A 21,371-nucleotide genomic window follows, 5' to 3' on the forward strand; every position below is an offset into this window, starting at 1 on the left:
TTTAGAAATCATACCAAAATAAATAAAAATATTTAACATATTATCAATATTATATATTTCTCTCAAATCAGATAAATGTGGGGATCTTTCTGTTTCTGTGAAAGCTGTAACAGTCAAATAATAATAATATAAATGTTGTCAATATTTAATCATGTTATTATTATCAATATTCAGAAATAAGCACCTCAAAATGAGAAACATGTTTGAGAGGTCATGAATCTCAGCACAATTGATTAAACTCAGTAATTTTAAATGAATGTGAGAATAATTCTATTTGCTACAGTACGGTATAGGATACCATATGTGTAAAAACAAATCTGAAATCTGAATTATCGAAAACTTAAAGCTTGAATGGAATTTGTGATCCGAAACGTTGCAAATTCAAATAAATGACATGGTATGAAATTGCATACCCTCAACATATTTCACTTACTTAAACTGAGTGGCAGTCAGTGTGTGTCATCGATCTGTAAGAGCCATTTCTAACAGCATTCCTTTCAATTTGGAGTGCATTTTCAATGATTGAATACCCATTTAAGTGTATTCTTTAGCACAGTAAAATGATTCTACAATGTGTTCATACCAAATTCCATATTTTCTTATTTATTCTGATATTTTTTACACAAGATTAGTATTATAGCACAGCGAAGTAGTTGTGCTCAAAGGTATGATCGCTCAATCAATATAGTGGGGACTTTTTCTGTAAGTATTTATAACAAAGATGCTGATTATGAAATTATTGTGAAAGCTGGTACATCTCTATAATATAGGGCTATTCCAGTTGAAACCCATACACCCCTTATAAAAGGCAAGACCTTTATCTTCCACAGAGTGTGAATTTCAAATGGGGACACCAGAATGGGCGACTCCATTTGAAATCCCCACTCCCTGTGTGGGATATTAAGGTTATGTCTTCCATAGGGAGTGTATGGATTTGGACTGGCATAGCCCATTGTGAATCAAGTTGAAGGTAAATGTGATCACTTTGTATAATTATTGCAAATGTATGTGTATGATATTGCAAATAAACATGCATATGTAACTATGTGTTAAAAACAATATTGCTTGTTTATATAGTGTGCTTAATTTTGCATTGATACATCAAAAGACTGAAATTTGGCATTTCAAATAAGGCAGCCCCTCAAGCCAAGTGAAAAGCTTGTTAAAATCACTGCTGACATGCTACCCTGTGGACCTGAATTAATTGTTCCCTGCTATTTGACATTACCTGTTGATATGCAATACTAAAGTCTTGGTAAGAAAGTGATAAAAATATGGACCATAAAATATTTGTAATTATATACCTCATATATAGATTCTTGTCATCTGATTGGTTACAAGTGCAGTCATTGAATTAGCTATGCCCTCCTTTTTAAGAATTACGTAAAACTGAACTATTCCCCGGCAATAGTCGTTTAAAAGACTATTCCCGGGCATAGTCATTTTCACATCATCGGTGTGCGTCCCGATCAAACTCTACGCGTGCGATGGCGTGTTCGCATTACGCACGCGGCGCCAACACGCTACCTGCCAGTTGTGGTGACCCGATCGGTTTATAACGGAAAACTTTTTTTGTAAATTATACCATGGCCTATGAACAATAAAATAGGCCTTTTAACCAATCAGATGACAAAAATCTATATTAATGAGGTATATAAAACAAATATTGACTGCTTTATTCGGGTCATGGTTAACATTATAGGCCCTCTGTGATCTCAAAACCATGCTATGTCCCTCGGCTGCGCCTCGGGTCATAGCATGGTTTTGAGATCACCTTGGGCCTATAATTTTAACCATGCCCCTCATAGCAGTCAATATTTGTATACTATGTCAATTTGACAATGTGTGACACTATGCTCAATGGGGACCAAAGGAGGCATTTTGACAATTGTGTTACTATAGGTTTTCCCAGAGTATTTCGCACTTGTGTCATTGATTTTCGTATAAAAGACATTCCAATTTCGTCCCGAAAAATCTTTGAGCAAGAAACTCCACTTCAATTTCACTATTGTGCCATTAGATTTCAATATTGTAGCATTGAATTTCGTGTTTGTGTCATTGATTTTCGTCATGAAGTTCAAATTCGTCTGAAAATACGGAATGATCCCTTTCGCAAAAGCAAATTCGTCATTTGTCATTGATATTAATAATCGTTTTATTTAATTTCGTCTTATAGGCCTATATACAATATATATTAATCGTGCGTTCATTTGGGGGGCTTATTTTTGGTCTGTTTTTGTTTCAAACATTTTTATAGAAAATGTATCTTTTACTTATGCTTTGGAGCTCATTATAATGTAGGCTTTAAATATCTTTTTTAATTTTTGATCCAATAAATTGTTACAAATATTAAACATGTTAAAGATTATTCTTGAGATTGATTTAAGTCCAAAACATGTTTAAACAACTTTTTGTTGGGTATTATTCTGGATTGCTTTTATTGTGTACAATTATGTTGTTCTTTCTTTTTTTGATATCATACATTACAAGGGCTATATACAGGCAATTCCATGGTAACGCGTGTACACTTTTGGGCATCCTTTTACATACTTTATGCTCCAGCTTGAAAAGCTTGTACCTATGGGACAGCTGTGAAAAACGGTATCTCGTGTTACGAGCAGAGGACATGCTAAAAAGTTTTATTTTGATAGTGTCCTAAAACAACAACACCAACAACAACAAAAAGACAAAAAACAAAAAACAACAACACTATGAAAGTACCTATATTATATAGGGCGGCTAGGGCCTATACTATGTTAAGGTTTATGCCTTAAAAAGATTTGCCCTTCATATATAGTTTCACACTAACTCGCTAACAACATGGTAACTCGTGCTACAGTTTGTCCGCCCAAAAAGATATGGAAACGAATAAAGTAATGACAAAGAAAAATTAAATAAAAAACATGAAACCATCATACAGAATTTCAATATTCCAAACCAAAACAAAACAAAAATAAACAAAACTTTTAATGAAGATGTGCAAAGGCGATCCAAAAATTGGGCCACAAACAGTCTTTTTAAAGAAAATTCATGGTAAACATATAAGATGACTTAATTTAAACAGCATGTTATAATCTCTTTCAATTGATCCGAAATTTGCTATTGTAGCACTTGTACTAGTTTTAAAGTTCTATATATTTTTGATGTTTTGGGTCATGTGACATGTCCCTGATTGCTTGGAAATGCCCACAGTAGGCCTATATATATTCCTTCAGAATTGTAAATTTATATTTTTTTAAATTCTTTTCTTTATAAATTTCTTATGATCTTTATGTGTTTTCTTTCGTTTTCTTATATAATTTTTATGATTATAAGAATTCTAAGAAAAAGATCTTCAACATAAACTAAAACGAACACTGTCCTTTTAAATAGTCATAATTATACATCCATTTAACACCTGACGAATATAAATGACAAATGTGTTAAAATGAATGACAAAAGACTAAATTGCTTTTACGATTCAGTAGCAACGCCATTACGAGACTTAAATTGAACACAAATTTGACGAATATCAATGATACAAATGTGAAATATAATGATACAAATATGAAATTGGTTTTGAGTTTGTGCGACTTCGATTTTTTAGGACGAATTTAAACTGTCCTTTATATGAATATGAATGATATAAGTGCGAAATACTCTGGGAAAACCTATAATAAACTCATACAAACAATAGGCGTATCATAAACTGAAAACACAAGAATATTTTCCTCTGAATTTTATTGCTTTTTACGCCATATTTTTGCCTTTATCTCAATTTCAAATTGCTGTCTTTGGCCCCCATGGACCAGATCATGTCACATGTTGAGTTTAGGCTCATACTGATGGGGGCCTGTGGAATATTCAGACCTACTACCCCAAATGGCCTTGCAAAATGTTGTCTTCTTTCTAACACTGCTTGCCCTTGTGTACATGTTAGATCAAATGTGTATTACCAAAGACAAAAAACAATCCACACCAAGCAAATGAAGTTCCAAAAAAGTTTATTTCAAATTTTCAAACAGAATACAGAATAATAATGAGTTGCATAGCATTATACCCAGCAAATGAAGTTCCAAAAAAGTTTATTGCAAATTTTCAAACATTCAAGAGTTATACAGAATAATACTGATAATAATTAATGAGTTGCATAGCATTATTAGTTGCCACAAAACTATTACAGTTTCCATCCACAACTTGCATACTGAACTCCAATACCACAACTAGTTCCAGCGTGCCTCAGTGGCTCGGTTGGTTAGAGCGTCATGCTAGTATTATGAAGGTTGTCGGTTTGAATCTGGCCAGTTGCACTGTTTTGGGTGGTTTTTTTCAATGTTTATGTAGGCTGGCTGCTCTGGGGAAAGATTAGAATTTCTTCATCCTATCAAGCCAAAGAACTAAGTATACTAACTTTCATTCATAACCTCATTAATATATGCGAAGCCTGTAATCCAATCAAAAGAATCGATTGCCTGACAGCACACTAATTGCGAGGTCATTAATAACTCACAATGACTCCGGACGCGCAACAATGACTTCTGCGCTCGTGTGCGTGTATAAGCTACGTGTTATGGCAACGCACACGCCTACGCGATGCTGTCGCGCTTCTGTGATTGGTAGCTCTTGTTGTCGGCGCGAATGTTATATTCGCCTGGTTGATTTGTTTTGTAGGGTAGGTTACAACAATGATTAAAACTGGTTATATTTAACAGTGTTTTATGGCATAAAATAACATAAAATGCCATTTTGATTTGTTCAAAATATTAGATACTGACGGTAATGAATGACAATAATAACTTTGCACCATCTATTTTGAGGTCATTGTGTGAAATTGTCAGGATTTGTTTTGGGCCTCGGTATTTTTCCTCGGGAGCTACGTACGCTCCCTCGGAAAAATACCTCAGCCCAAAACAAAACCCTCCGATTTCACACAATGACCTCAAAATAGATGGTGCGCAGTTATTATTGTCTAATCAAAGGGCAACTGTTCATTTTAAGTAATCTAAAATTGAGATATGATCTCTGACTTAATATTGCAGTTATATTTTGCTCTTTAACCACACCGTATCTTATAAATTAATAAATAATTTATAAAAAGAAACAAACATTTTTCCACTGTGATTCGGACCAGCAATGTAGGCATATAGGAGGGGTGTCTATTCTTCCATTATTCGCCTCAAAGGGGAGGGAATAATTCTAGCCCTTTGGAAAGCATAAAGAACAGAGATTACACCATGGGCCATAGCAAGGTTGAAAAAAATGTGGGGCGGCCATCACAAATGTGGGGCGGCCAAATTACGAATATATGCCCAAATTGAAATAAAGATATAAAGAAAACATAACAAATTGCTCAAAAAGTGGGGCGGCCATGGCATCCCCGGCCGCCCGCTTGCTACTGCCCTGGATTACACAGACCCAAACCTGAAGTCAATAAGGGTGTACTAGAAGATATACGGTACAGGGTGTAACAATCAACTTTTTAATGAACATGTGTGGTATAGTTTTGGTATAGTAGTGCCTACTTCTTTTCAGGAGTATTTTCTCTATCTTGATGACCACAAAATCAAACAGCGCTTGAAAAAGCTAGCCCACCAGAAAAATATACTTCTAGAAATCCGATTCCAACCAAATTAATCACACTATTTAAAGATATGAGAGTTGATACTTTGTTCAAAATACAAATTTTATACAATTGCATAGCTTAATGAGAATGCAATTCCAATCAAATTATTGCATATATATTTGACACATGGTTTTAAACACTACAAAGGGAAAGCTTAGGCAAAAGTTTTTTTCGTAAATTATTTAAAAAACATGTGAACTCATTGAATGAGTCAGGTCCAGTCCAACCTCTTTTATCCGGCCATGATGGGGGTCAAGCACTGTCTGGATAAGTGAAAAATCCGGATAAGTGAATTACATGTAATTCTGCATTGACTGTCCCAAGTACTGATTGTTTAAAACATGGGGTAATAAACACTAAAAGATTTTCACACGCTTGGCCCGCATTTGTACCATAAACTTATTCTGTCACCAAAAGGTGCTGCCCCCCCATGTCAAAAAAGAAATATACACCACTGGCTTTTAAAGGTTATAACTATAATGTACAGGAGTTGTTTTGAGGTTTTAATTTAGTAAAGATTAGCAGAAGCAGGAACTCATTTACAATCAAATGTCTTAAAAGGGCATTTCGTGATCCACAGCCTCATCCCCCACCTTTCTCAAAAAAAGTTGAGATTTTTATATCACTGGAAACCTCTGGCTACATAATGTTTATGCACCAAATATTTCTTGCAGATTAATTCGTTCAGCAAAGATATCAGTGAAATTTGAATTTCGTTCTGGTGCACCAGAACGAAATTACAACGCATTGTCTATGGAGCAGTGTAATACACATAATCATGCATAACTCACTTAACGCAAAATCGGAATCAACTGAAATTTTGGGAATAGGTTTTTTTCGTGGATATCTAATGAAAAATGACATAAATAGAGGATGCTAGGATCACGAAATACTCCTTTAAATATTTGAGTTATAGTCTATACAGTTAGTCATCTAACATCCTACAAACAATGTATGACAATTATTTTACTTACATTTGGCTAACATGGTACAGCTTCAGCTAAATGTTACACCACTAAATTGCTTAATCAGGTGACACATGAAAAGTGTTGCATAGATCTCTTTTTTTACATATTATAACAAGTGTAATTTTCAAATGTCAATTCTTATTTTGCTGTAAACAAATCCAAACACTCAATAAAACTCAAAACAATTATTACATTAAAGAAATAAATAAACTATACATTCACAATAACAACTATAACATCTTATTTCAATTTATAATTTGCACTTTATCCACAACAAATCAATAATTATTGCACTAACTCAAAAAGACAGCACACAGTATTATGGGAATCCGCACCAAAAGTCCACCAATGCAGTATGTGCAAACACTATAAAAGAGGCACTGTACACATTGCTATCCCATCATTCATCAGCACTTCCTTCCCTTTCTGCTTCATTTTCAGCTGTTGTGTTGTCTTCCACATTGTCACCTGTAAACAAAAAATATGAAATGAGTCCTTTGTTGCTGAAATTGATTTTGATATATAGCCAATAATAGTGCTCAATTTCCTTTGTATTTTTTGTTCTGAGCAATACTAAAATGACCATATCTCTTGAACCGTAAGTCCAATAATTGGTTTTATCAGGTTTTATCAAAATAAAGGTCTGGAAATTTTTCATATAATGATCTTGAAAACTGAATTTAGGTTTTGCCCTTCAAATGACTAATTTTGCTGGATCACATTACAAATGATTAATTACCTTTTATTTTATTGATTTGGTATGACTAAGAGGCTAAGTTACTGAATAGATTGTGCATTGGGGAAGATATGTTATTAATACAATATTATTGATCTTTTTTTCAAATCTGAAATAACAGGTGTGTTTTTTAATAAATAATGTTAAATAGTGAAAATAATTTACTGATGATATTATTTCTGACTTGAATATTTCAGTGTTTCATTGCTATCTACTATAGGTAGTATATTATTTATGAATTACACATTTGCATTTCAGTGCTCTCTACTGTAGATAGTTTTGCATAATTACATTGTACATTTTGATATTTTTATTTCCTGAAACATTTTTAAATTATGATATATATTTATAAATAAATCCAAGTAAGGTAAATCATCCACAGTAAAGTGCTCTATATATTTACTGTAAATATATAGAGCACTTTACTGTGGATGACTTACCTTACTTGGATTTATTTATAAATATATATCACTAGATTTCATGGTTCTCGGGTTGGGCGGTTCTCGGATAGGCCTATCTCTAATTACCCAACGCCGTTACCTATAATACTTGTCCTGACCTTTCAAACTACTATACGATTATGTCTCTCAATGATTAAGACACAACTATCGACTCTGTTTTGTAGCTGTGGCGCTTACTTGAACCTATTTAATCTGAAAACCCATCATTCGCCTCTTCCAAACCCTGTCCTGCAACCACATCGGAGGACCCAAAAATACCCCGAAATTTTAGTAGTGTCTGGATGTAGGCTGTCAATTCAATCGGGAGAAATGTGAGCAAAGCGGGTATGTTAATCATGTCTTTAAAATAGGCCTATTGGTCCGATGAGATGCACCTGTTAGTCACTGTAATGCTTTCCGATGCTCGCATTGCGCCCGTCGGTACTCCGCAGCACTACGCGATAGCGCACCGCAAGACACGCGATACGCTGCAGCCGCGCTTTCGCGTTATCACGCACCTATGCAGCAAGCGTTAGCGAAACCACTCATACGCGATAAGCAGCGGACAGAGGACGGACACGCCATAATTAGTATTAAGATAATTTAAAAATGTTTCAGGAAATAAAAATATCAAAATGTACAATGTAATTATGCAAAACTATCTACAGTAGAGAGCACTGAAATGCAAATGTGTAATTCATAAATAATATACTACCTATAGTAGATAGCAATGAAACACTGAAATATTCAAGTCAGAAATAATATCATCAGTAAATAAAATAACACACTGCAAGTCATAAATGTTATCTTCAGAAGATAGCAATTAAACTTTGAAATATAGCAAGTCAGAAAAATAGTTTGACACTGTCTTCAGTAGAAATCTATGTAAATGTAGTATTCAATGCTTGCAAGGAATGCTATCTTCCATTATATATCAATGACACATTAAAATATAATGCAAGTTAGAAATACTATCTTCAGTAGATAGCAATGATACATTGAAATATGCAAGTCAGAAATACTATCTTCAGTAGACAGCAATGATACATTGATATATGCAAGTCACTCAGAAATACTATCTTCAGTAGACAGCAATATTATTGATGATACATTGAAATATGTAAGTCAGAAATACTATCTTTAGTAGATAGCAATGATACATTTTATATGCAAGTCAGTAATACTATCTTCAGTAGACAGCAATGATACATTGAAATATGGTCATTTTCACAGTAAAGGGTGTAACTTTTGATTTTTAGGGTCAAAATTTCAAACCACTTAAATATGTTTCTGTTTACTGTAATCATGCATAGAAGCAACTTAAATTCCAGTAAAATAGTGTTTCAAGGCTTAAAACTTTTGAGTTCTGATAAAAATTTGACATTTCCATAACATTTTGGTTAAAATCTAAGAAAAATGTATTTTACATAAGCTCAGAAAATTATGACATGAAAGCTGGAATACATGTGAAATCCCATTCCAAAGTAAGTCAACAGATATAAGTTAAATTTTATACCATGTTTTGCTATGTTTGTAATTGCAATTTTGAAAATTTTTAACATCAAGGGTCATTTGCAATGGAAATTTCCCAACCTTAAACATATTTTTTAAGTTTTAATTGGGTTCCTAAAATAATTTAAATGTCTAACTTCATGTACAAATACTACTTGATGAAAGGAACCTCCCAGCCAAGTTTCACAGAAATTGGAGTTATTTTTTAGAATTGGCAATTCAAGCGATTTGTGTTTCGGAGGCTTCAGTTAACAACACAGCTGATCATAAAAGTAAAATATTTGGCTAACTACTACAAGTTGACATGAAAAATAGGTAAAAAATATCACAATTACCAATTTTCATGCTTTGCTTCAAAAATATTGAATTTCAGTTGTGACAAAAATTAAATTATCACAGCAAGTCATTTTTTTTGTTTCGGAGGCTTCATGTTTACAATGGTTAAACATTGCAGAAGTAGTTTTTTTGAAAACAACACTGTTGGGATCATCTAAGCTGTTATTTTCTTGTGTGTATTGAATCAATGATTCTATGCGGCAGATATTGTAGATTTATAACATGGTAATTTTTTCACCCATTTGTTAAGTATGGTGTTATTTGCATGTGAAGCCTCCGAACGGGCTTTCTTGGATATCAGTATATTTTTCAAGCATTAACCATAATATCAATTTTTTTTAAATTTATGACATTCTGCACATATCATGCAACAATTACAATGCAGATATCAATATGGAACATACCAATTTAGATATGCATAGATGATAATTAAGCTTACTGTTGTTTGGAGGCTTCATTTGTTTGGAGGCTTCAATTGTTAACGGAAAGTTTGTATTGGGTCCCATTTTCAAGCGGTGATATATATCTCCATGATTTAAAAACAAGTGACTTGAGGATCTACTTTGCTACATTTTGATAAATAGATTGGATGAGCTCTTTTATTTATATTTGCCCAAGCTTGCTGAACAGTTTGTTTCGGAGGCTTCAAAAAAGTTAACGGAAAATCGGCTCTTTGAAGTCAAGATTTTATAAAAATTTTAAAAGCTTGCAAATCAACTAATTTTTGTTACCCATTTCAAGTTAAGATATCAACTGTTATGAATCAAGAAGAAGTGAAGAAATAACCAAGAATTATGAACCAAAGCTATACCCACAAAGTTTGTTAACAATTGTTAACGGAAAATGAAGCCTCGAAGCGACAAATATCGAAGTCCGGTTCTCAAAAATACAGGGCTGTTCACAATTAAATCTAATGTGGCAGTGTTTACTGAACATATGACCGTACTTTCAGGATAAGAAAAATTATCCATGAACTAACTGAAGAAAACACAGGGTTTTACAAAAATGTTACTGTTTTTTACAGTTTTTCAAAATGGCAATATTAGGTACATTTAAGCCTGCTAAAACTGAACGCAGTAACTCCCGAAGATGATTATGCTACCCAAGGTAGCTGCTAACTAGATGACTTATGTGGCCAAAAATCATGGAATTCTGTGGCTTTATTAGAAAACTACAGATCAAAATGTTAAAAATCCAAAGTTACACCCTTTACCGTGAAAATGACCATATGCAGTAGATAGCATTAAAACATTGCAACAGGAAAGTCAGAAATACTACCTTAGTCTTCCACACAGGGATTGTGAATTTCAAATGGGGATTACTGAAGCAATTTGAAATCAACAACCCCTGCATAAGACAGTAAGGTAATGTTTCCATAGAGCGTGTTTGAATTTTAATTGGAATTCACTGTCAAAGTGGTTTAATAATCGGATTAACCACCATAGCAATAGGTACAAACTTTTAATTATATCGCGCTGCACTGCAAGCAAGTTGCACTCATCACCTGTGCATGTCTGCTATCATAGATACAATACCGCTCTTTTCAATGGTACTAATCTTACGGGTGCAAGTAATCAGAATGATATGAATATTCTATAGAATTACAATCCAGGGCTTTATCCCTGTTCTTTGACATCTATGGTTCAATGCAGAGGTACGTTGTGAATGTACTAGTGCAGCGCGATATAATCAAAAATTGTTTGTACCTATTGCTATGGTAGTTAATCTGATTATTATGTCACTTCGACAACGAATAGCCTATTGTACCTGTTGATGGGTCTTCCTGTGCTTCAGATCCAGGTGAGTTGACAGGAGCAGATAAGTCTGCTGTTGATGGATCTTCCTGTTGTTCAGATCCGGGTGAGTTCACAGGGGGAGCTAAGCCTGCTGCGGATGGGTCTTCCTGCGGTTCAGATCTGGGTGAGTTGTCAGGAGGAGCAGGGTCTTCTTGTGGTTCAGATCTGGGTGAGTTGACAGGAGGAGCTAAGTCTGCTGTTGGCGTTTGACTTCCTGCATCTGGTAAAAAAGTACCAAAAGATCTCATTATGGATGGCTTCAAATCCCATCTACCAGTCGACCTCTGGCGCTGTGAGAAAACCAGCGTTTTACTTGTTTTCTATTATTCTCAACAATAGAAACTGGTCCCAATTGCTGGTTTGGCCAGGGCGCCTGTGGTTAAGATTAATGTTTGTATCTTAGGAAAGTCAGAAGGGACAATAGTAGTTTTATTCATGATAAGTCATTGCGCATTTCATTGGGCGCAGTTTCAAATCAAAGCACTGGTGTACATATTATACAGACATGATTAAAGACACCTTCATACACTCCTATATCAAAGCAGCCAATCAGAAAAGCTGTTAGAAAAGTACGAAACATGCAGTGTTCCGCGCGTGTTTGCGTCACGTAGGATTGATTCATTTGTCGGGCGGGTTTATGCATTTATATTTAGTTCTGTTTCCTGACATTTTTAGTGATAATTTGTTATTTAAAAAAAGTAAAAATCATGTGTTTTTTTCTTCTCGTGTATGAAATACATTACTTATTGCTCAAGAAATTAGACAAAATAATGCACTTGCGCTGATGTTGATGTTGATGTGTCTAATGCACTCCCTGCTTCGGGGCTCGTGCATTAGATGCATCGACATCAGCACGAGTGCATTATTTTGTCTAATTTCTCGAGCAAAAAGTAATACGTGTTCATTAACCTATAAGTATACATAGGGAAGACAACATGTCTTGCTGCATTGATATCACTTTCTCACTGAGAGCGAGGCCTTTCAAGTATGTGCCATAATTGACAGAAAATGGCATTTGGTCGTACAATTTCTTTGCTCATCCAGGCACAACATTTGTTTGGCCAATGGCCATTGGGCTATTCCAGTTAAAATCCATCATTCCTCTATGGAAGACATGAACCTAATCTTCCACACAGGTGTGAATTTCAAATGGGGTTTCAGTCAGTTTCGGTATATTTTCATCCATCCAATTACAAATATAAAAAAGATTACCTGAATGTGTAACTCCATTTAAAATCTACACCCCCTGTGTGGGAGATTAAGAACATGTCTTCCATAGGGGGTGTATAGATTTCAAATAGAACAGCCCATTTCATATCATTTCCTTTCCATGATCTGTGGTTACTGAATAGTCTGATTTGATGTGTGTTTTATCTGAGTCAATATCATCATGCTGCACAGTGACATGGTATCTAGCAAACTATTGTCAATTTGTAATTATAGTCAATATTTGAATTATGACACTGGGTTAATGAAGTCATTTGCCAATTTCCTGTGTTTTGTTCAGTAAGTAACATGCCATTTTATTTAACATTATTCTAATAATAGTTATTGGCAAAGTATGCAAACTAAATAAGGTACAATTATTTTACAAAATGCTGGCAACAGTAGTAGGTCAGACTGAGAGTTCTCAATATCAGAAATAGTGTACAAAATTTACTACAGGTATTGAAAACTTGTGATACAAATAGGGAATTGGTGGTATTTGACCAGAAAATGGTAGGAGAGAACGGCACTCTTTGCACAAACACGATGTGGGGCAAATCAAGTTTAAAAACAGCCATTCAGCTTTTTGTCTTAAAAAATAGTTATGAGTCTGATATTAATACTAAATAAATAATTATGTACAATAAAATAATAATTATACATGTCGTCACCCTGCTCCAATATTTGCCTGTCTTTTCAGCCTAATTCAGCTTTTTGCCTAAATCATGTCTCCATTAAGCGGCATGTCCACCTGCTGCAAAAATGCTTAAAGCCATGTTTCTTGCCAAAAAGTATCACATAGTATTTTGCTGAAATAATGATGTGTGAAAGAAAAAACACTTAGCTACTTAACTGTGGAGCTCAATGAGGGAACTTGTGATGTGGCGCATAAGTACCGCATTCTAAATGGTCCAGGTGGCTAGTAAGGGGGAAAAGGATGTTTTTGTACCTTGATTTTTTTTCAATCTTTTTTTCAACTGGAAAGGATTTGTCCCTAATTTGGGATGGCAAAAGATTGAAAAACAATGAAAATCAATCCTTTCTACTGAACATTCAATTGAAAAAGATTTACCCCTAACTTTAATCGCTAAAAGATTGTAAAAGATTGAGAATCACTCCTTTTGATTGAAAAAAAAGTTTGAAAAATTTAAATCACCCGACTCAAACAGTAAAATTTAAGAGAGCAAACATATTATACCAAAAAATCAGATTTGAAAAAAATTACCTAATCTCATATTATAAGATGAAGATCTAGACCTGTTATCGATTGTGGTATGGGGGGGGGGGGGGGGGGGCAGAGTGCCCCCCTGACAAAAAATGAAAGAAAAAGTGCCCCTCTGACAAAAAATGAAAGAGAAAATCAGGAGGGCAGAGGAAAAGAAAAGGGCAAGGAGCCCTTTTCTAGCAAAATTCAGGGCCAAAATAGTGTAAAATACAAAATTTTTCCGGCGCCACTGGCGTGCACATTGTAATAATAAAGCCCTTTTTAGCGGATAATGGGCGAAAATAGTGTAAAATACCATTTTTTTCACGCTACACGCGCACATCATCCCAATAAGGCCCTTTTCGGGAAGCTCGAAGACATACAGTCTCTATGTATTGTATGATGCAACTGCAATTTTTTTCGTCTGTGCCCCAAAAATTTTATTTTGCCCCCCTGACCAAGAAAGCTGGCTACGCCCCTGCTTTAAAGTGCCACTTCAATTTAATTGAGGACCTGATCTTCAACTTACCATTGCTTGAATCCTGGGTTTCTACCACACTTTTCTCTTGTCTCTCATATCTCAGTTTATGATATTGTTCTTTGACACGTTCTATCATTTCCCCATGCTGAACGGGATCATACCCTGTATCTAAAAACAAAATTCACAGATAGATGTTATGAATATATATTTTTGAATTTTTGAATATGAACAACAGGAAAGAAAAAAGCAAAGTACACCAACTTGATGTTGGGAAACAGGTAAAATGCAGACTAGACAGTATGCAGGGGGACAAAAACAGCAAATGTAGGCATAAGAAGTAGGTAAAGTTCGATAGCCAAAAATTGCCAGTTCCATGGCATACAGAAGTGCTAAACCTGCAAAAAACAACAATGATCAATGGGAATACAAAAGTGCACTAGAACGAGTGATGAAAATCACTGTGCATATAATCAGACATGCTAAACCAAACAACCAGTGTAGGCACAACCAGTGTTTTTGTGCCTACACTGGTTGAGACTAAGAACATGTTTAGACTAGAGAAATGTCAAATTGAAACTCGACATCGAATTCAATTAAGACAAGATTAGCATAAATTATTTTGTGTTTGTGGTTTTTACTGGATGTTTACACTATGCACCCAAGCGCCCCAAACTGGAAATTCACCTCGCCAGGTCAGTAACACGCATGAAAAAGTCAAATGCAATTCGACTAACTGTTTAGACCAGGAAAAGTCGGACTTCAACCACAACAAGGTCGAATTGAATTCAACTTTTATGAACCTCAGGAGCATTGTTGAACAACAACTTTTGAACTAGACTTCAGTCGTACTTGAACAACGACTGTACCTGTTTAGACCTGAATTTGACTGAACTCGATTTCAAAAAAGCTGTTGTTGAAGTACAACTTTTACCTAGTCTAAACAGGGTCTAATTCAACAGTTTTTTGATGGTATCTTTGGAAATACACCGATTTGGAACTCCTAATTTCAATATGTTTTTGAGAAAAATAGGATCTCTCATTTGATATCAATTTAAACATGAACATCATTGATAAAATCACCGTAGACTATAATTATTGTCATGATTAGGCTAATGAAAGTCGAATCTCAGTTTCCCGTTACCCTACTCCTCTCAAAACAATTTGCTGGCCAAATATTTCATACAAAAATCTGCATCTTGATGGGGTAAAGTGGGGGGATGAGGCTGTTAATCAGTGAATATAGTGAATATATTTCAGAAATGCATATAAGTTTGAAAGTTTCAAGCATCTCAAGTTTATTTTGACCGAGTTTGAGTCCGGGGAAAATAGAAGAAAAGAATTGAGGCGTACTATTTCCCCCCTTTTTTTGCCCTTTTAAAAGCTGCATGTGTACATGAAAATAAGGATTTCATTGGGTGAAAACTGTACAAGGACTCATACAAAACTCAAGCCCCGAAACAAGATGTCATTTTGGTCCAATTGTGGGGACATTTATGAGGCATACTATTATTTTAGTGGCCTTTAAAAATAGAACCTTATTACATGATTGAAAACAAGGATTTTAATTGGGTAAAAACTGTAAAAAGACTCGTATACAAAAATCAAGTCCTGAAACATGATGACATTTTGGTCCAATTGTGGGGACATAAGCCATGGTGTAAGGGTGGGTTTCGCCAAGGCCTTTCCATGTCGCGATATCGCGGCAAAATTTATTGCGATATGAATCATATCACGATAAATTTTAAGACCAGGAAACTCAAACACTGTGCATGTTCGGCCTGAGCAACAAAACTAATACCGGTAATTCTAATTAATATTAACTTAAGAGCCAGTCTTCCTTATTATGTACACTTCAAGTTCTAAACATTTTCTCTCAATGTCAAAAACATGTTGTGTTTGTTGGGAACCGATACTTACTTTCTCTTATTTCCAGCAGATCCTGAACAAATCCAGCAATAAACTCCATGGTGTTCTCAGGCTGGGTACGTAGGACTTCTTGTGAGATGAGTCTTAGAATGTTCTGGAATCCTGGAGGAGAGCTCAGCTGAACTGGTCCATATCGCATGCTTGTCATGATGGTGCTACTTTTTGATCAGGCTCTGAAGCAAAACAGTGTTTATCAATTATGATGCTTTGTTTTTATATATTTCACATAGGCCCTTTGTGGCGATATTTTCCTTCAGACCACCCTCGCTATATAGGGACTAAATTATTACTTTTGCATCAAGGTTTACTTTTGCATCAAGGTTAAAACATTTGTCAAACACTTTCAAGTCACAGTTTAATATATTGGAAGGAGGGCAGGGCTTCGAATAATGAGGGAAAAATAATGATTTTTAAAAACAAGTGAAAAAAGCTGTTCTGCAAGAAAGTTTTTGTCTCAAAAAAACGATTTAAAAATAATTGAAATTTAAGCAAAAAATATACCTTCATAAAATCAGCATCACTTGAAAAGATGATCAGATGAGTGACAAGTGGCAAAGAATGCGGGCAAAGGATTTGTGAAATGGAAAAATTTTCTGATTCTCAGAAATATAATTACGGTACCGGTACGTTTTTCAATAAATTTGCTATCTTGAATTAATGCAGAATTGCGTCAGACAGTGAAAAACTGTCAAACAAGCTTGAAAATGCACGAAACGCTAAGCGTAAATTATTGTGACAACGAAGCGGACATATTACGCGAACGTTTCAGAGATGACATCACCGGTTTTGTGACTAGCTCTAGTTTAATGGCCAAAATAGTGATAAAACATGGATTTTGGAACAAAATAAAGCTTGTTCATGAAATAAAAGGTACGTTTGTAGATAGCTAAAAACATGTTTAACCTTGTTGCAAAAGTTTAATTTGATATTAAATTAGTAACATATTATTATTGACATTATGACATATTTTAATAAAGCCCGGGTGGTCTAAAAGAAAAGATTGCCCCTTTGGGGAAAATAAAAGCCGGAATTAAAAACTACTTCGCATGTTCGTTTAAGGGGCCCCCTAAAAAGGTAATGATGGCAATTACAGACAATAACATCGTCGCATGGTTCTTGTTCTTGTTCTTGTTCGAATACTGGCCAACACTCCTGAAGGAGTCAAGCGGTCAGGGTGTGCGCATGTATTCTTCTACTTAGTCTTGACTTTGCTTTGCTGATTCTCTGATGTTGTTGGTTACTGCTTCCTTAAATTGTGGAATTGAAGATATATTGGTTAGGTGTTCTGGTAAGGCGTTCCAATCAATAACGGTACGTGGGAAATAAGAATATTTCATACAGTCCTTGCTTGTAGCTATGGTGGGACATTAGGGTGCATACGTAGCCCCCTAATTTTCAAAAATGTAAGCATTTAACTTCTACCTACCCCTATAGTGTTCCACTTCCTAAAAGAACCCCTCATGTGAAATTTGGTTGAAATCGATCATTGTCTAGGGGTCCCACGGGCCGTTCAAAAGTATTTTGCTACTGTAGCACTAAATGCAAAAGGCAGCTATTTGGAATGCAATATATTTATGTAGAAAATGATAGCTGCTTTATGATTCATTCTGCATAACTACCTTGTCCATAGTTTCTGAGAGTTTTTCAGAGTCCTAATTCACAAAATTAAATGCAGAGCAGCTTTGGGCAATATAAAGTACATATAGTTACCAATAGCTACCTTATGCTATATTTCACTGGAGCTTCATGTACACAGTAATATATGGCAAAACGGCTACATGAATTTATGCTGAAGTCACAGAACTTTACGCCCAAAGGCAGAACAATGTCAGAAATGGTACTAACTATGCTGCTGAACACTAACTTAAAAAGGAAGCTTTAAATACCTGGTTGACTGCTTACTTTTGCATGTTTGATATTTTAATGTCATACATGTATTTCTCTTCAGATTTCCGCTTCCGAAGGTTTGACATAAGTCTTGTTTATCACATTCAAAGTATCAACATTATGAGCAGATGCTTAGTATGCAGCAAAGTTAGGCCAGCTTTTAACATTCTCTGTGAGAAACTCGATCATGGTCTATTTTGTAAAACTTATAACTTTTTGTGAACCATGAATCTTACATGTAAGGGTAGTACACTGGTCTATGCATTTGGGAAATTTGGGCTTCCCAAACCCAATACCATAATGATCACTTGGTGCATGCATTACTAGCTATTACTTCCTGATGCCTAACAGCCAAGAGTCTGTCAGCTAGTGCTTGTTTCTCCTCTTTTGGTACAACACTACTGAAGAGTGCATGTGGTACCATCTCTGCATTGAGGTGCAGAGATGCCTTTGGAAAGCTCTGATTTCACTTCTTGAAACCACAGGATCTACGGCCTCGTACATTAACAAACAGTGGTAGTTTCAAGTCATTCCATGGTGCATTGACAGCAGACTTGCATGTAAACCACCACAAGCTGCTATAGATAAGGGTAGCAAATATCGATCACTAAGTCCCTCACTCCTGGCAATTGTTGTCTTGTTGTAATTATTCCTTGGGGAAGTTGGAGATTCCAGCAGACAGATCTTTATGGCATCATAGAAGCTTGGCCATCAAACATGCTTTGTGCATGCAGTGCTCTGGGCGGGGCTCTGGGTTGCCTCAAGTTCACTTTGTCCTTGCCACCTAAAAATAGAAGACATATTCCACAAACTCTTGATGATCATCTTTTGAAGGCCTAATTTGGGGGTTAAGGTTTCCTGAGCACTAGCTCTCCAAAGTCTCCAAGCATGCCAAGCTTCTATCATCTTCCGAGTGCTTTCTGTATGGGGAAAGGTTCAACTAAGTAAAAACGCCGATCTTTTATGGCAGTAATTCAAAGTACTTGCGAAATCGCAATAAAAGAGAAACATCAGGCAACTTTGAGACCTCAATCTTTAAGTCATTGAACATATGAGTATAATTTCACCAATGTGATGCCTACACAACCTGACCACAGGAGTGCACACCTAGGTGTTGCTGAATGGTCACACAGGCTGCTGTCACATGCTAGACTCTGTTGCTTCCATCAGTGGTGTCAAATACCATGTTAACTTTCAGAGAAATGAACAGGAAATCAAAACTTCATGAACAGCACTTATATGTGTGAAAAATACAAATTATAGGCCTAAAATCACACACTTTTCCCATGAAACATATTAAAATGCATGTGGCAGCTATTATTTTGTACATATTAATAGCCCAAAAAGCTGCTTCATGTATTTTCCTTTTATTCTATTTCAACAAGTGATACTAATGAACTCACAGCATGAATACAAATAACACAGAGAAGGCAGCTATTGCGTTTGCAATACATTAATGAAGCATTTACAAATAGCTGCCTTATGAACATAGGTAAAGAAGAAGATTCCGAACTTTGGGCTCCCCGTGGGACCCCTAAACGACTTTCAATTTCGTTTAAATTTCATAGGGGGGATTTTTTAAACCAGTGGAACATTTTAAAACTAGGTAGAAGTTAATTGGTAACTATGAGGGCTACGTATGCACCCTAATTTTATTGGTGGCGTATGCGTTTGAATGAAGATGCCGCGATTGACGTTGGATAGGCTGTAGGAGTTTTCCGGTTGGCAGAGATAGTGACCTAGGCGTGCTTGCTGCAGGATGGTGAGTCGGTGAGCCTTGCGTCTGTCTACCAGCGAGGTCCAGTTCAGTGTGTTTAACATGTTGGTGACAGTTCGATAATTATTTGAAAAATAAACGAATAAAAGCATTTTGAAACTACGTCGCCTCTGTTAATCGTTGTCAATCAAACTCCAACAAACCAATGGCACTTCACAGGCCATGATGAGTTTGGTTGTCAGACGTCATAGGTTTACATTAAATTTATTTATTTGATAAACAACAGACTTGCCAGTGCCGCCGAGAGCCAATACGGGCCGGGGGTAAAATGATCTCACTCCCGGCCCCTATTTTTTACAGGCCCCCTGAGCTGTATTTTCTTTCACTTTTATCATGGGCCCATTAATGCATGCTTTCTTTACTTTTATGGGCCCCTTGACCCCGGGACCGGGGGTAACGCACCCCCTTAACCTGCCAGGGGTGAAATTAAGTGGGAGACGGGAGCCGTTTGGCCCCCAGAAACTCTCAAATGGCCCCTGGTACCATCTCAATTTTAGTTGACCAGGTCCAGGACACGTTTCTCACAAAACGGGCCCCCTGTGGCCCTGAATATGGATAGTGAACCAAAAATATCAAATTACAAGCAAATAGTGCTTATTTAACTCATCCCAGCACATCTTTATTTTATTGGCATCTTGGTAATTGAAAATGGCCCCTGGCAGCATTACCAATGCTAGTTCTTCCAAGTCTTGGTGAACCAGGGGCCACTTGTCTTTTTGTCAAAGTGGCCCCTGGGCCTGGTTCAACTTGAGCTCTCTTATTTTCACTCTTGGGCACTGCACTGTACTGAGACTTGCAAGTTGCAAATTAGCAGCACACGCGCATGCATGACAAACATGATAAAGGATATGACAGACACAGTGAGACAAAAAAAAATATTGCCGAAATCATGGAAATGATGATTCATTTCGCTGTTTCGGCAATATTACTAGTGTGCATGTGCTGCTAATTTTGATTTCAACTAAGATGATACAAACCCTGAAAAACAGTCGATGTATGCAGAAAATGCCTGAGTATAATAAAACGAGATTCCACTGTCAAATTGATCAAAATCACAGCAGCTGGTGACAGATCTCGTTGCCAAGTCATGCAAGTCGTTGTTGTCAAAGGCAGTTGATTCTGCTCGAGGTTGACATACGTAACCTGGGTTTTTAGCATAGATGAACTCCTGGATGGGGCAGCTTTAATTAGCATGAGGCCGCATTGATATGTAAATAGCGTATTGTTATTTAAATTTGCGCCCAGACGTATTGAGGGCGATAGTCATGTTATCCAGACGGAGAATGGCTGCATATGCCGGGCATGTCAATTTGCTGAGTGAAGGCTGATAATCACCTTTCTGTATAGGTAATAAGCGAGTATATTTCGTGTACCAGTTGGTTATAACAAAAAATTAGTAGGCCTATCATAGGCCTATTAAATATAAGGCCTATTAAATGTATAAACTTTGAAATTTACATGAATTTGGAGAGGAGAGCTTCGAAATGTAGCTAAGTCAGG

At 35.9% G+C, this 21,371-nt stretch overlaps 1 protein-coding gene across 1 annotated transcript; it reads right to left on the bottom strand.

Annotated features, from left to right (window-relative positions):
- Positions 1 to 6,815: 6,815 nt before the first annotated feature.
- LOC140168940 (uncharacterized) lies at positions 6,816 to 20,968 on the bottom strand. Its single transcript, XM_072192252.1, has 5 exons — positions 20,849 to 20,968; positions 16,199 to 16,380; positions 14,330 to 14,449; positions 11,362 to 11,610; positions 6,816 to 7,038 (listed from the first exon to the last, which is right to left on the bottom strand). Exons 2-5 carry the CDS (start codon positions 16,353 to 16,355, stop codon positions 6,971 to 6,973), a joined length of 594 nt encoding a protein of 197 aa, XP_072048353.1. The 5' UTR covers positions 16,356 to 16,380; positions 20,849 to 20,968; the 3' UTR covers positions 6,816 to 6,970.
- Positions 20,969 to 21,371: the final 403 nt, after the last annotated feature.

Source organism: Amphiura filiformis, chromosome 14 (assembly GCF_039555335.1).
Source record: "Amphiura filiformis chromosome 14, Afil_fr2py, whole genome shotgun sequence".
Taxonomy (NCBI): Eukaryota; Metazoa; Echinodermata; class Ophiuroidea; order Amphilepidida; family Amphiuridae; genus Amphiura; species Amphiura filiformis.